The 15813-nt window shown below is 41.3% G+C and overlaps 1 protein-coding gene across 4 annotated transcripts in view; it reads left to right on the top strand.

Annotated features, from left to right (window-relative positions):
- hdgfl3 (HDGF like 3) overlaps nt 1-15813 on the top strand; it is a 43921-nt gene that overhangs the window by 2038 nt on the left and 26070 nt on the right. For all 4 annotated transcript variants that reach the window (XR_015118947.1, XM_086222096.1, XM_086222106.1 and 1 more), the window contains exon 2: nt 7411-7487. Coding sequence is in view for 3 of the 4 variants with exons in the window: in XM_086222096.1 (XP_086078222.1) it covers nt 7411-7487 (77 nt within the window). In the remaining variant the exon portion in view is untranslated. The remainder of the gene's footprint in view (nt 1-7410; nt 7488-15813) is intronic.

Raw genomic sequence — 15813 nt, 5'->3', positions numbered from 1 at the left:
TACTACCTGTTATTACCACCTAGTATAACTGCCTCTAAATACTACCAATTAGAACAAGGTCATCTCCCTCTCCTCCATCAGTACTTCTGAATATCACGACCTTGTATTACAACCTCTAACTACTACATGTTACAACAAAGTCATCTCCTTCTCCATTAGTGCTATCAAAGTATCACTACCTAGTGTTTCTACCTTTAAGTACTATCTATTATAACAGAGCACTCTCCTCCATCAATACTCCCTAGTAGCACTATCTTGTTTTACTACCTCTAACTACAACCTACTAGAACAAGGTCATCTCCCTCCCCTCCATCGATACCACCTACTAACGCTCCCCAGTATTACTACCTCTAAGTACTGCCTATTGCAACTAAATCACCCCCTCTTCTCTATCATTACTTCCTACTATCACTACATAGTGTCACTACATCTAATGACTACCTATTAGAACAAAGCCATCTCTCCTCCATCCGTACTACCTAGTATCACTTTCTAGTATATATACCTATTACAACAAAGTCATCTCCCTTTTCTCGATCAGTACTACCCAGTATCACTACCTAGTGTTGCTACCGCTAACTACTATCATTTAGAATTAAGTCATCTCCCTCTCCTCCATGAGTACTACGAACTATCACTACCCAGTATTACTACCTGTAATTACTACATATTACAACAAAGTCATCTCCCTCTTCCCTATCAGTACTACCTAGTTTCACTACCTAGTGTTGCTACCTCTAATTACTACCTATTAGAACAAAGCAATCTCTCCTCTGTCAGTACTACTTAATGTCACTTACTAGTACTACCACTTCTAACAGCTTCCTATTACAACAGTCATCTCCCCCTCCTCCATCAGTACTACCGAGTATCAAAACCTAGTGTTACTACCTGCAACTGCTACCTATGACAACAAAGTCATCTCCCTCCTCTTCATCAGTACTACTTATTATCACTACCTAGTATCACTACCTCCAACTCCTATCTGTTAGAACAAAGCCATCTCTCCTCCATCGGTACTACCTACTATCACTACCTATTGTTATTACCCATAACCACTACCTATTAGAACATTCATCTCCCTCTCCTCCATCTGTACTTACTAATATTACTACCTCATACTACATAATAGAATAAAATAATCTCTCTCTTCTCCACCTACCTACCTACTATTACTACCTCCATCCATTTTCAATACCACTTATCTGTTAGGGGTCGAGTGGGTGGCTGGAGCCTATCCCAGCTGACATTGGGTGAGATGCAGGGTATACCCTTGAATGGGTCACCAGACTATTACTATTTCCTGCAACATATTACAGTAGAATAAAATAATCTCTCTCGCTCCTCCATCAGTACTGCCTTATTTCATGTCCTAGTACTACTATCTCCCACTACTGCCTATTACAATACAATACAACAAACGCAATTCTCTCCTCTATCAGTATTAAATAGTATAACAATGTGATTGTTAACCATGTTAGGGAAGTAACACTGATAATGACAATTACTAACATTACCAAGTATATGAGGACAAAATACTGATACTGGTCATTACTAACACGATTAATTATATTAAGACTGTAACACTGAGAGTGGTCATTACTCACTGTAACGCTGATACTGGTCTTTACTTACAGTAAAACATATATTAGTACAGTACTGTATGTAGTATATTTATTGTATTTTTATCTTTAATCTTATTTTTATTCTCTTATTTATTCCCACTGTCATGTCCCTGTTTTTTTTTTCTATTGTTTTTTTTTAATGTCATGCTGCTCAGTTGTACCGTACTTTAATTGGACCTTGGGGATAAATAAAGTCATCTGAATCTGAATCTGAATCAGTAACACTGATACTGGTCACTACAAACAGTGCTAAGTATATGAGAACAGGACCACTGATACTGGTCATCAGATTGCGATTCAAATTCAGATGACTTTATTTGTCCTAAAAATGGCAATTCAGATTCTTCAGTTTACCAGAGTACAGACACAAACACACCAGTTTACAACAACAGCAAACAACAACAGTATGTTCGAGATAATTGGCCAGAATATGGGCAAAAGGTGCATGAGAGGACAAAGTGCAATTCAGGTTCAATGGAGATATGTAAATAAATACAGTACTTTAAATTTTTTAAAAATTAAAAGAATCAGACAACAGCTCTCACAGAAGTTTTGTCAGAAGAAAGAAACTTGAACAAATCAAGTTATGATAAACCACACACACATGTTCATGTAAAACAAATATCATTTAAAAACAAACTTCTTTCGGCATTCAACAGCCTGGTTGCAGAGGGAATGAAGGACTCTGAATATGTGTTTGTTTCACTGGGGGGCGTTTTAAAGCATTGACCTGAGGTTGTGACAGTGAATTCACTGGACCGGATGTGGTCAGGTTGCCTCACTATTACTTTTGCCTTCTGGACCACACGTTTCTCTCAGAGGGAATACAAGTTTGTCTGCTCGACTCCAGTTATTTTAGAGCAGACATGTTACGTTTAATTATGTAATTAATATTACAAAAGTTGTTCCTATCCTTCACCAATAGGCCATTGTACCAGCAGATAAGTGAGGAAGTTAGAAGACTTTCAATAAATGACTGGTAAAAGACACACAGCACTGACTTACAAACATTAAAAGAGTTCAGTTTCCACAGAAGGTAGATTCTTTGCTGTCCGCATTTGACAGTCATGTCTTTGTTTGCAATAAACTTCAGTTGCGAATCAAATACAGTATCCAGGTATTAGGGATGCAACGAAATAGTCAACTCATGAAAAGATACAAAATATGAAACAGGGCTCACGATACAAAACACTCACGATACAAAATAAAGATTAAAGAAAATCAGATATGCAAATATCAAATATTCTTTATTTTCTTCCTTAATATGCAGACATACAATTTCTTGCTGCGTCAGAACAAAATAAAATGCTCTTTGCTTTGAAAAAACAAAATATTTGTATTTTCCCTTATTTAGACTACAATGCAAATACAAACATAAAATTTCAATTAAAAAAATGCTTTGTTATTGTAAACGATGAGGACAACTACATTCTTGAATGAAAAGCAAAACAAATATTAAAATATTAAATAATCCTCAGGGCTGCACTCTATTCTACATCTATAAATGTCTTTGCACAAGGTTTTTTTGTTTTATCCACGATCATCTCACTGTTGCCTTGTCTTTTACATGGGAAGCCAAAATAAGTTCACACAACCTCACTTAATTGTTTTGCTGCTCCTTCTTCTTCTGTGGCGTTGCTACATTGTTCTTCTTTTTCTTGTAATATGTGTATTCAGTAGGCAAGAGGGTCATCAATGTTAGTGGTGCGCGGCGCCGCTTAGCTTTTTTTTTTTTACATTGATTTTTATTTTGTGCATCATTGAATTTTATTTCGTCATTTTTTATTTCACGAAATTTGGTGATGCAAAATTTCGTAACACAAGTTAATGATAATTTCTTTAGTTTTGTCAACATTTAAGTCAAGAAGGTTATCATCACACCAGTTAACAAAATCAGTGAGGGCACCATCATTGCTGGACTCAAAGTCACAAAGAATTGATAGCAGTGCTGTGTCATCAGAAAAACTTGACCAGGTAGCTGCCCTCTGTTGTGGACGTGCAACTGTCTATAAGATAAAAACCAGGGGAGAAAGAACACAGCCCTGGGGCGAACCTATATTAGACGCTACAGTATTAGACATAGTTCCATTTATTAAAACCTGATGCTTTCTATCAGTTAAGAAATTTAAAAGCAACAATAAAAGCTTATCAGGTATGTGAAATTAAAATGCAAGCCAGTCTATCAAAAAGTGAGCTGCATTCTTTTAAAAGCGGAAGAAAAACCAGCAAATAAAATCCTTGCATGGGATTTAGGTTTCTCCAAGTGCTTGTATGCTTTGTAGAGGATGAAGAGTTTAGCATCCACTACACCCTTGCCAGTTTGGTAAGCAAACTGTCAGGGGTCAAGAATCATTTGTAAGGGAGGTAACCTCATCCTTTAAAATCCGTTCAAAGTTTTTCATAACCAGTGAGTTAAGACAGACAGGTCAGAAATCATTAAGCTCTTTCGCATTTTTTAGTTTTGGGATAGGTAATATTGTGGATGTTTTCCAGATGTACGGTAAATGACAACTGTCAGCACATAACTGAAATCAATAGGAAAACACCTGAGCTGTTCAGCACAATAATGCAGAGTGCGCCCACAGATGCTATCAGGGCCAGCAGCCTTTCTCATATTTGTTTTCTTAAATAAGGCAGTGACAAGTTCTTTGAATATGGTTATGGCATTCTGGGGTACAAGAGAGTCTCTAAACCTGGTAAATTCAGGAATAAAATCAGGTCTCCCAAAAGGAGAGAAGAAAGAATTACAAACAGTACTAAGTATATGAGGACAGTAACACTGACACTGGAAGTTACTCACAGTACTTGCTATGTTAGGACAGCTACACTGACTGGTCATTACTTACAATACTAAGTATATAAGGACAGTAACACTGATACTGGCCATTACTAATCGTACTAAGTGAGGGCAGTAACACTGATACCGGAAATTATTTACACTACTTGCTATATTAGGACAGTTACACTGATACTGGTCATTACTATCAGCACTATGTATATGAGGATGCCAGTAACACTGGTACTGTGCATTTCTAACAACACTAAATATATTAGGACAGTAACACTGATAGTTGTCATTACTCACAGAGCTAAATATTGGAGGAGAGAACACTGATACTGCTCATTGCTAACTACTAAGTATATGAGGAGAGGAAAACAGATATTGGTGATACTAAGAGCTCTATGCATAGTAGGACAGTAACACTAATACCTGTCATACTAACTACTAAGTATATGATGAGAGTACCACTTACTAACAGTAATAAGTATATGAGGGCAGTCACAGTGAAACCTTTCACAACTAACAGTTCTAATTATCCGAGGAAAATAATACTGATAGTTTTCATTCCTGACAGAACTATCAGGAAAGTAACACTTATATTGGTCATACCTAAGTGTATTCAGTATATGAGGACACTAACATTGATAATAGTCTTTACTTACAGTGCTAAGTAAATGAGTATGACAGTAACACTGATATTGGTCTTTACTTACAGTACCAAGTAAAAGAAGACGACAGTAACACTGATACTGGGAATAACTGAGAAAAACAAGCACATTAGGTCAGTAAAGCCTGGTTTATGCTTCTGCGTTGCGGCGACGGCCCTACGCCGTCATTGAGCATTCAAAGTGCTGTGTTGAGGGAATGTGTTGCTCTGCAACTCACCGCCAAGCCGCTGGGTGGGGGGGTGTGGCTGTGTCTTTGGACTTGCGGACCTCCTCGATAACCCTTTCTTTGGCTTGGTCCATTTTTGCGTTTAGCTCTCACCACAGAAACTTTAAAAATGGCGGTGTTGTTGTGCTGAACCGGAAATGACATTCTGAGTGGACCAATCACAGTCCTTGACGTTCATGTCACAACGCGTTGACGTTCATGTCACGACGCGTTGACGTGACGCATATGTAGTGGGTCTAACTCTGCGTTGTGTTTGCTTTGGTGAATGGAGAAGACACACACCTTGGCTTCCATTCGGAACACCCTGCAATGTCATCAGCGCATTCCTCACTTCCTTTGGTCTTCACAAAAATAAAACATTGCACCTGAACCGACCTACAATGTGGGCGTGTTTAGGCTGGAATTTAGGTTGCGAAGTAGGTCGCTACTTGCGCCAGTTGTGGTTTCGGACAGCCTACGACCTACTCTGCGACCTCGCAGCCTTCTTCTTCGTCCCCTAAAAACTTGTGGACTCGCAAGCCAAGTTTGCGCCACCAACAGTCTCCCATTCTTATGCAACACCAACATTTATAGTCATTGTTGATGACTAAAGACGTGTTCACACCAAACGCGACATGGTGTGAACACACCTTTACAGGTGCGTTAATGTGCTTAATATAAGAGAATGAATGAAGGGTGTGCTCAGAGTGGAATGCAGTACGACAGTCAGGCTAGCAGGTGGGGCTTTTGTTGGTGCTGTCTACCTAATTGCGGTATTTGTGCTCTGCCAGCAGAGGTCGTGCTTCACCACCAATCTTCTAGGGTGTCTGAATGGTACCGCCGTGTTTAGTTTGTAGAAGTAGGCTGTAGTGGTAGGTCGTAGCAGTAGGACATAGGTTGCCACTTGGCAATTTGGACGCAGCCGAGGTGGAGGAACCTCTGTGACAAATATGTGCGTCTCCGGAAGAATATGGCCACAAGAAGTCATGTTTGTCATGTTCAAAGTTTACAGTTTGATTCATGAAAGCAAACAGTCGTTCAAAGAAAAGCACTGGAATTTCTGTTGTAAATAGTTTTGTTTTGGAATCCGACAAGAGGCCCCCGAAACCATACAAAGACACAGCCACAACCCCCTAGCTAGATTTAAGTGATTTCACTGGCACTAAATTGTCACGTCCCATGATAACAGAGGACCAATTTTTCAAACTTAGTCCTTCCCAAATTGATCATTTTATCAATAATGCACCAGGCACCTTATGAACAACTTTGGACTCCATTGCCTCATTATAAAAGAAAAGTATGATTCAAAGGTAATGACCACCTCGGTACAATTCTGAAACCTGACAGCTTAAAGAAAAGATCAAAAACTGGAGAGGATATGGCGCTGCTCGAAACTGGAAGAGTCACATGCAATCTGACAAGAGAGCCCTAAAACTTATAGGAAAGCTGTTTGTACAACTGGAGCAGCCTACTACTCAGCATTAGTAGAGGAACACAAGAACAACCCCAGGTTTCTCTTCAGCACTGTGGCCAGACTGACAGAGAGCCACAGCTCTGTTGAGCCAAGTATTCCTGTTTCCTTGAGTAGCAATGACTTCTTGAACATCCATTCATCCATCCATTGTCTACTGCTTATCGTGTTAAGGGTCGCAGAGTGGCTGGAGCCTGTCCCAGGCAACAGGCAGGGTACACCCTGGACGGGTCACCAGTCCATTGCAGGGCCAGCACACATTGACAGACATCCATTCACACTCACAGCCACACCTTCAGTCAATTTAGAGTATCAATTAGCCTAGTTCCCACTTGCATGTCTTTGGCCTGTGAGAGGAAGCGGGAGTACCTGGAGAGAACCCACGCAGGCACAGGGAGAACATGCAAACTCCACTCAGAAAGACCCCGTGCCCGAGCCAGGGCTTGAACCCAGAACCAAGTGCTTACCACTGCACCACCATACTGCCTTATCACCAATATATTTAATATATAATTTTAGACCCGGATGAATTTTCTTTGACATAACAGTCATTCTACCTGACATGCTATATTGGGACAGTAATAATATTAACTTTTTATGTTGAATGTCCAGTAACATTGTTTATCTTGTGTTTGTCTGTTGTCTGTGTTATTTGTCAGATCGACGAGCTTCCAGAGGGAGCTGTCAAACCACCAGCCAACAAGTACCCCATCTTTTTCTTCGGGACCCATGAAACGTACGTGCTTCTGTCCCAGGAAGGTCATGCTGTTGTATTATTGTGTAGTACCTCAACATCACTGTTGTATTACTATGTAGGGCCTTATTGTCACACTGTTGACATACAGGCTTTTCCTTGACTGGTGCCAGTATTTTAGAAAGTGAGATGGTCTGTGTAAACACCAATATCATGTTGCTCGTCTTGCTTATATTAGCACTAGCGTTAGGAAAACAAAATATTCATCCATCCATTCATTTTCTGCCACCTATACTGGTAAGGGTAGCGGGGGGGGGGGGGGGGTGTTCGAGCCTGTTCCAGCAGCCTTGGGGCAAGAGGTGGGGTCTACCCTGAACGGGTTGCCAGTCCATCGCATGGCCAACACATACAGATGGACAACCATTCACACTCAAAGCCACACCTATGGTCAATTTAGAGTATCCAGTGAGCCTAGTCCCTTCTTGCATGTCTTTGGACTGTGGGAGGAAGCCATGCAGGCATGGGGAGAACATGCAAAATCTACACAGAAAGACCCAGTGCTGCAGATGGGGCTTGAACCAGAACCATCCTGCTGTGAGGCGAAAGTGCTAACCACTGCACCACCAGGCCGCCCAACAAAATATTCAGTTAGATTAATTAATGAGAGAAAAAATAATGCAAGCGATAATGCAAGGCTTTGTATTTTAGAAGACAAATCTAGAATTCTATTCTGCTCTGACCATGTTTGAAACTGAAAATATGTTGTAGACAATGAGCTAAACAATTTTCCAATAAAAAAAAAAACGAAGAGGGGAATCCATCGGTTTTTATGGATTTTGTTTTTGTGAAACAGTAAACAAAAGGAAAATGGATCTGGATGGACTTATACCCCTCTGCACTGCTGTGTTTCTGTTCAAAATGGCTGCTCTGTGCACTGGGAAACAGTGGTTTAACTACCTCCATCACTAGGTGTCACTACACACACCTATTGTAGTTACTGGGGACAGAATACTCCCTGCCTGTCATCTATAAGATGGAAACTCATTGGTATAGTAACAAACATCTTCATAGGGTATGTAAAGTAGAGGAATTAGTGTCTTGTCCTCTACTTAGTGTCCTTGGAAACCAGGAGAATGACCTCTCAAGAGCAGTCTTTCCAAATGATATTCACCTCAATCATTCTGACATACCTGACTCCACTTGCAGAGGTCATAGTAATCAGCTCGACGGGCCAGTTGTTCCTCTTCATTTGGGCATCTTTCAAAAGAATAAGATTGCCTTATATTAGGTTAGGCCTCTTGGTTCTCCATATTTAACCTCCTTGAAGTCCACTGATGTACTCCTTCCAGCGATCCCAAAACATGTTAGTGAGCCTCTGGCCCCACCGCAGTTGACTTCTAATGAGATCGCTCTCATCAAATTGGCCAGGTCATACAGCCTGTGTGCCAGCCCTCTGGGGCAGGGCTGAGTATTACAGGCTTATCTGGATCTGTGGATGCAGAAGTGAGTGGCCTTGAATTCACTAGTGTTGTAATTTCAGCCATGAAAGTTACCAGAACTTCGTGTGTGAGCCTTGGATGGCCATGTTTCAGGAGCATGGCGTCGTGATGCAGCAAAGACACCAGTTGTCCTTTCCCATATCTACCCCATATGACGACCATGTTGGGGATTTCAACTTCCATTGGCACTCCTGGTCTGTGAGGAAGCTATTGATTTGCTCATTGAGCTCTAACTTTGTCTATGGCCCTCAGGTCCTCCAGTGGGATATTCCACAGGTGGGGGCCATAGTGCTGGAAAGATGCCTCACCTGTGAGTTTGTGTTCTAGCTTTGAGGATTATCAGAAGGGCAGTGCCAGAGGATATCAGGGTCTACAAGGGTTCACATGGTAAAAGCAATTCTGAACTTTAAGAAGGTCCAAGAACCCTAAGACATTTGAAATTCCTTAAAAGGATCTTAAAACCAATCCTTAAACACGCAGGGAGCCAATGCAGTGACTTTAAAATTGGTGTGATATGTGCCCGCCTTCTGGTTGTACAAACTATTGATTGTAAAGAGTACACCACGTTTCGTGAAGGGTCTCTCCCTGATAGCCCCTTGAAACTGGAATGTGTATGTGGACAGGTACATGATAGGGGTGGCATAGCATGGGTGTGAAGTCCTGCCCAAGCTCAATGCCTTGCAGTTCTTTAGCAAAGTCTTCTCTTGGAAAGGCTCTCATGACATCTGGGCTGTTAGATGCAGTTTTGTATTATCATAGATTGAACTGAGCTAGCATGTGTTGAGCTCTCTTTGGCACATCAGCTGCTTCTGTCACACTGGAGAACAACTTCAGTCCATAATTGACATAAAAGTGGTGTTCAACGAAAAGTCTCACATCTGCTCCATTTTCCTCTTCTCCTTCCATGGCTGTCCTCTTCATGCCATAGATGGTAACCGCTGGAGAATGGCAATTCCTGAACATGTGGACTTTCATATGGAACTCCACAATGTCCCCATCAAGCTGATGGTCTTGAAACCACACGAGGCACAGGTAGTTACGATGCTCATCTTTGAACAAGAAGCTGTGGAACATCTGTTGAACATCAGCCATTACTGCAGCGGGTTCCGACCTGAAGCGTACAAGCACACCAACCATTCTTTTGTTTAGATCTGGGCCCTGAGCAGCAAATCATTAAGAGATACATTGTTATACTGAGCACTTGAGTGAAAGACTACTCTAATCTTTCCTGGCTTCTCCGGATGATAGACACCAAAGCTCAGCAGATACCAACACTCTTCATCATACTTAAGAGGAGGAGCTGGTTCTGCATGTCAATGACATACATCTTTTCCATGAACTCGAGATAGTGGTCCTTCATCCCTGGCTTCTTCCTCAAAGTACATGAAGGGATAGGAGAAGGTTGAGGGCTTGCTCCCTGTTGTTCGGCAGTTCGGCCTTGGAAAGCAGAACGCAAGAGGGGCCACCCAACTGTTTGAGTCATCCTTAGAGAACTCTTCGCTCATGATGCGGAGGAAGATCTCATTTTCCACTGATAGTGCCAGTTTATTGTCCTCAACAGTGTGGCTAAAAATTTGCTTGCTGACCAACCTTCTTGAGCTGACTTCCCTTGAGGTTGGTCTGAAGAAGCTGGCTCAGCTATTCTCCAGGATACTGGTCCTGAAAGTGTTCACAGTTTATGAGCTCCTTTGAGGCACATGTTTCCATCCCAAATCAAGGCGTTGGGCATACGACATTTTATATGTCCCGTTGCACTTAACTGCGAAACCTTGTGGACTCAGATGATATCCCTTAAAAACAGCAGAAGGATTTTAGCTGAAGAGTCAAGGGCTGGTATCTTGGAAGCAATTTTCTCAGATGACAATGATGTGTAGCAGCCTCTGAAGTGGGAGTTTCCTCTATGTTATTTGGTATTAGATTGCTCTCAATGAGTATCAGCAATGCCAGGGATAACCCACCATCTAAAGCCTCTATCATAAAATCAGTGGCTCTTCTTCCACTGGTCTCTGTTATGCCAGCACATGTGTTCAGTGTGCAAGTGTAACCGGTCTCAACTCGACTCTGTCTGCTACTCTTTAACTCTGCGTTGTGTCTTTGTGTGAGGAACGAGGCGTGGACAATTGCAGGTCTGCTGCTGGACGGATTTATTTTTCTGTGCAAAAACACACAAATTCAGTATAGCACATTCTTACGACCAGTTTCCACAATGCACACCTCTCCTCTCCAAGGCCAAAAGCCAAATGAGGTCTTAGCATTTTACCACGTCAATTCTTCTTCTCAATATTACTTTCACAGTAACTAAATCAACAAAATAAAATTACATTTATAAAAGAAAATATTTCGTTTCACAGTTAAGTCACAGAAACATTTTTTTTACTTCCGTTGGCAGCAGTTTTTTTTCTTTTCTTACATTTAATTAAATTAACAAAATAACAAAGGGAGCTCACATACCTGTGCAAAAACACACAAATTCAGTATAGCACATTCTTACGACCAGTTTCCACAATGCACACCTTTAAAAGACAGAAAAATAACGACAACCTGCATTAGAAACGGCCACGTTACTCTGTTAACCTAGCTTAAAATAGCGCACACTCAACGAGCGGTACGCTAATAACACTTAACATGTGTGACCCATATATGGTACATTTTACAGTTGAACTTAAGGTTTTTTTTTGTCCCACATTTTACAACACTTTATCACAACACAAGAGCGCTCTTACCTCTCCTCTCCAAGGCCAAAAGCCAAGTGAGGAAAATACCGCGAAACAGCAGGAAGTGACATCATGGCAGTGTCAAGGGTCACGCAACGAAAAATATTGATTTAACAAAATAAAAGCTCCCTAAAAATAACAAATGAACGTTTCTTATGAAAATTAACAGTAAAACATGAAAAGAAATAAAAGACAGATTTTGAGTGAAATATAAACCATATAATTTACACATCGGCTACACAAGGAGAGACCATTGAATCTGATCATGTTGAAGAAGGTGGATTTGGCCTGTGACAAGTTATTCTGGTTGTCCAACATCATGTACAATCTCTTCTTCTGTTCAGGATGTCCTTTGGGATATACCATGAACACACACATTTTGGAACATGACTTTCTGCACAAGCCTTCCCCAAAAATATCTGGGCAGCTTGACATAGCTACAGGGGAGTTCTCCTCAGCTTCCTCCCCACAGGGGATAGCTACAGGGGAGATCTCCTCAGCTTCCTCCCCACCATCAACCTCTGCTGAAGTGAGCGGCTCCCTTGCCATCCAGGGAGGTGGGCAATCATGAACAGCTGAGGCGTGACGATCACTGTCACACCCTGAACAGCAGATGGCAGTCTTAAAGTCCCTGGCTCTAGGGTTTGTTGAAATACAACCTGTGAAAGAGATGGAATGCACTTAGAGGAAACTCTTCCTCTCTTCCAGACCCTTCATTCTGAAACCCCTACATTGTATGAGTGTGGTTTCGTATGAATAAGACAATGTCTCTCTGGAGCTATAAGAGGCTTGTCACTATCTGGAGAGTTGGAGGCCTTTGTTTTATTAGCAGAGATGGGAAGTCTGACTTTGCAGAACTTAGCTGGAGGTTTCTCATCTTTGTAGGGTTCTGTACTTGAGCCTTGGAGTACAAACTGGATCCATTTTCATTTATGCATGACTACAAAGTCAACAAAAAAGGAGAAGGGTGGATAATGGACAAGGTGCTCTTTTTTGTATCTGGTCCCTTGAGTAACCCATGTGGCTTGGAGATTGTGTGGAAGCTTCTCCACAATTGAGTTTATGTCTCTAGCTAAGTTGAGGAAGCTGAGACCTGGTAAGTAACCTTTGTTCTTTGTGGCTTCAGTCTCAAGGAGGTCTGCAAGCTCCTGCAGATTTCTGATGTGTGGAGACCAAGGGGGAAACATTTGACAGGAAGGAAGGAGAAGTTACACGCAATGCAATTTAAACATTGAATCACATTATTTACAGGTTTTGTAATTATTTAATCTACTGTTAATCACTTGCATTAGAATAAATGATTGCATTAACATGAACTCTATCAAACAATATTTCCCATCAATCATACAAAGGAAATTAATTAATTAATTAATTAATTTCATCCCATACCTCAGTCAGTACAAAAATTCACAAATACTCTCCCAATCTTCAATTTCATCTGAAAATTTTTTTCACACTCTGGAAGCTATTCCTGGCTGACCCCACCTCTCGCTGGATGACAGCTAGGAAAAGCTCAAGCCCCCTGTCACCCTAAACAGGATAAGTGGTTGATGACTTGATGGCAAGTTTCAACTTTGTAAATGTTCTTAAGTAAACTATGGATTCTTCATGAAGTTTTGGTTGAATGTCTTCAGCCAACAATTATGTACATTTGCCTGGACTCTGAAAGGACATCTTTTTGAAAATATTTTTCTTCCATCCTTCTCATAAGTCAATGATGTCTGATGCCCTTTCACATCTTACCAAAGAAATCCAATTAAATATTTCACTTGTGTAGGGGCGTGAGTTTATGTAAGATATACTTGTCTCCAAGTAAACAAGGTATTGTTAGTACAAGGTCTTAAGTTCAGGTCATATGAGGACGGGAGGACTGGATGTACCAGTAAACCTGTACCCCAGTATCTTGCCAAACAGGATGCACCTTGCTGAAAGAGAAGCACGTACACACACATGAGTAATGACGTCAACAAAAGGTATAAAATGTGAATGCAAGTTGTAAGGAGGGTTCTGTCTGTATGTAAGATGTGAGGTGGTTGATCTGTGCAGCCCTTTATAATCTTTACAATCATACAGATGTTGATGATGAAAGTCTGAGTTCTGCATTTATCACATATTTAGACTCAACTGGCTTCTATTAGTGTGGACATAAACCCTCTCACTTGGACCCACAATCTTGTCTTTACGTGTGTAACTTAAGTTAAACATTTCATTGTATTTTATCAGACTATCATTAATCACCTTGTATTTGTATGTCTCATCTACACACCACTAAAGTAAACTGTATTATCAAGATGTCTGTCTGATGATGTCCTAGTTAGATTTAAGGAGCAATCCAGTGTCATGTCCCTTTATAACAGACGACCCTGCTTTCAATTTGTTTTCCTCCAAAATTGATCATTTCATCGATATAGCAACAGGGATTTTATGAACAAATTTGCAGTCTATTGCATTATTAGAAAAGAACACTATGTAATAAAGGAATCAAGCCCCATGGTACAATTCTGAAACCCAACAACTGAAACAAACACCTCAAAAACTGGAGAGGATATGGCACTGCTCCAGACTGGAAGAATCTGGGTGTGATCTGACGAGAGAGCCTTAAAACTCAAAACTAAAGCAGCTGATTACTGAACATTAATAGAGGAAAACAACATCAAGCCCAGATTTCTCTTTCGCACTGTAGCCAGACTGACAGAGAATCACAGCTCTACTGAGCCAATTGTTCCTGTTCCCAGCATTAATGACATATGTAATTCTACTAATCAGAGATCAAATTCTTCTCCTGCTGCCATCAGATGACACCAGGTTAGACACTCACCTTGACTGCTTTTTTCCCATTGAACTCCACCAACTTAGTACAACAATGTCTTCGTCTAAATCATCTACCTGTCTCCTTGACCCTGTCCCTACTAAGCTGCTTAAAGACACTTTACCCCTAGTTACCAACTTTCTTAGATATGATCAGTGTGTCACTGTCATCTGGCTACGTTCCACAGTCTCTTATAGTAGCAGTAATTAAGAAGTTCTACCAACTACAGACCAATATCAAATCTTTCATTTCTCTCTAAAATTCTGGAGAAAACAGCTGCGAAATAGCTTTGTGACTTTCTTCAAACCAAATGCTTATTAGAGGTCCTGACAGTGTAGGGTAGACTATATAGGATAAGAATGTATTGGGGCAGATTATATAGTAGAGGCTGTATTGGAGGAGACTATAAAAGAGCAGACTATACAGGAGTAGACTATATTGGAGTAGACTATATAGGAGGACATTATATGAAAGATATGATGTCGTAGCAGACTACAAAGGATGATACTAGATAGGAGCAGGCTATAAAGGTGGAGACTATGTAGGAGCAGACTACGACAGACTGTATTGGATGAGACTGTATTGGGAAAGAGTATATAGTCAGAGACTATATAGGAGAAGACTTCATAGGAGCATACTATATAAAAGAAGACTGTATTGGAGTAGACTACATACGAGGAGACTTTAAAGGAGAAGACTATGTAGGAGGAGACAAAATAGAAGCAGACTATATTGGAGTAGACTATTTTGGAGTTGACTAAATGGGTTACTCCTGGAACTGTCACCTTATCGTGGTGAAGGAGTTTGAGTGCCCTAAGAACCTGAGGAGCTCTACTGTCTGCATTTTGCCCCTGGTAGTGTCATCTAAGGCAGACTGGTTCTAGGCAAAGGGCCAGACAAATAATGTTTCAGAAGACCCTTCATGAGAAAAAACATAAAGAGTCCATGCATGGAGCCAGGCCCAGAGTAGGGGCCCATGGGCAAGCACCTGGGGGCTGGGCCTTCTCCCATGGGCCCCACAGGGGGCCCAGCCTGAAATGGTTACATGGACTCATCCCCCCATGGGCCCACCTGCAGGCGTGTGCGGTGCATTGTGCATTAGGCAGCAGACCAAGGCAGGGGCCTTGGCGGTCTGATCCCCAGCTATGGAAACTGGCTTTTGGGACATGGAATGTCACCTCTCTGCCGGGAAAGTAGCCGGAGTTGGTGGAAGAGGTTGAGAGTTACCGGCTAGATATAGTAGGCCTCACCTCGACACATAGCTTCCGGTCCGGAACCCAAGACTTGAGAGGGGTTGGACCCTCCTTTGCTGGAGTTTCTCCAGGTGAGAGGCAGAGGGCCGGGGC

The sequence above is a fragment of the Aulostomus chinensis genome, chromosome 2 (assembly GCF_037954235.1).
Source record: "Aulostomus chinensis isolate RoL2024-O1b breed Wild chromosome 2, RoL_Achi_v1.0, whole genome shotgun sequence".
NCBI classification, from domain to species: Eukaryota; Metazoa; Chordata; class Actinopteri; order Syngnathiformes; family Aulostomidae; genus Aulostomus; species Aulostomus chinensis.
The sequence above is the reverse complement of the archived record's forward strand: the minus strand, read 5'-3'. Positions and strand labels throughout refer to the sequence as shown.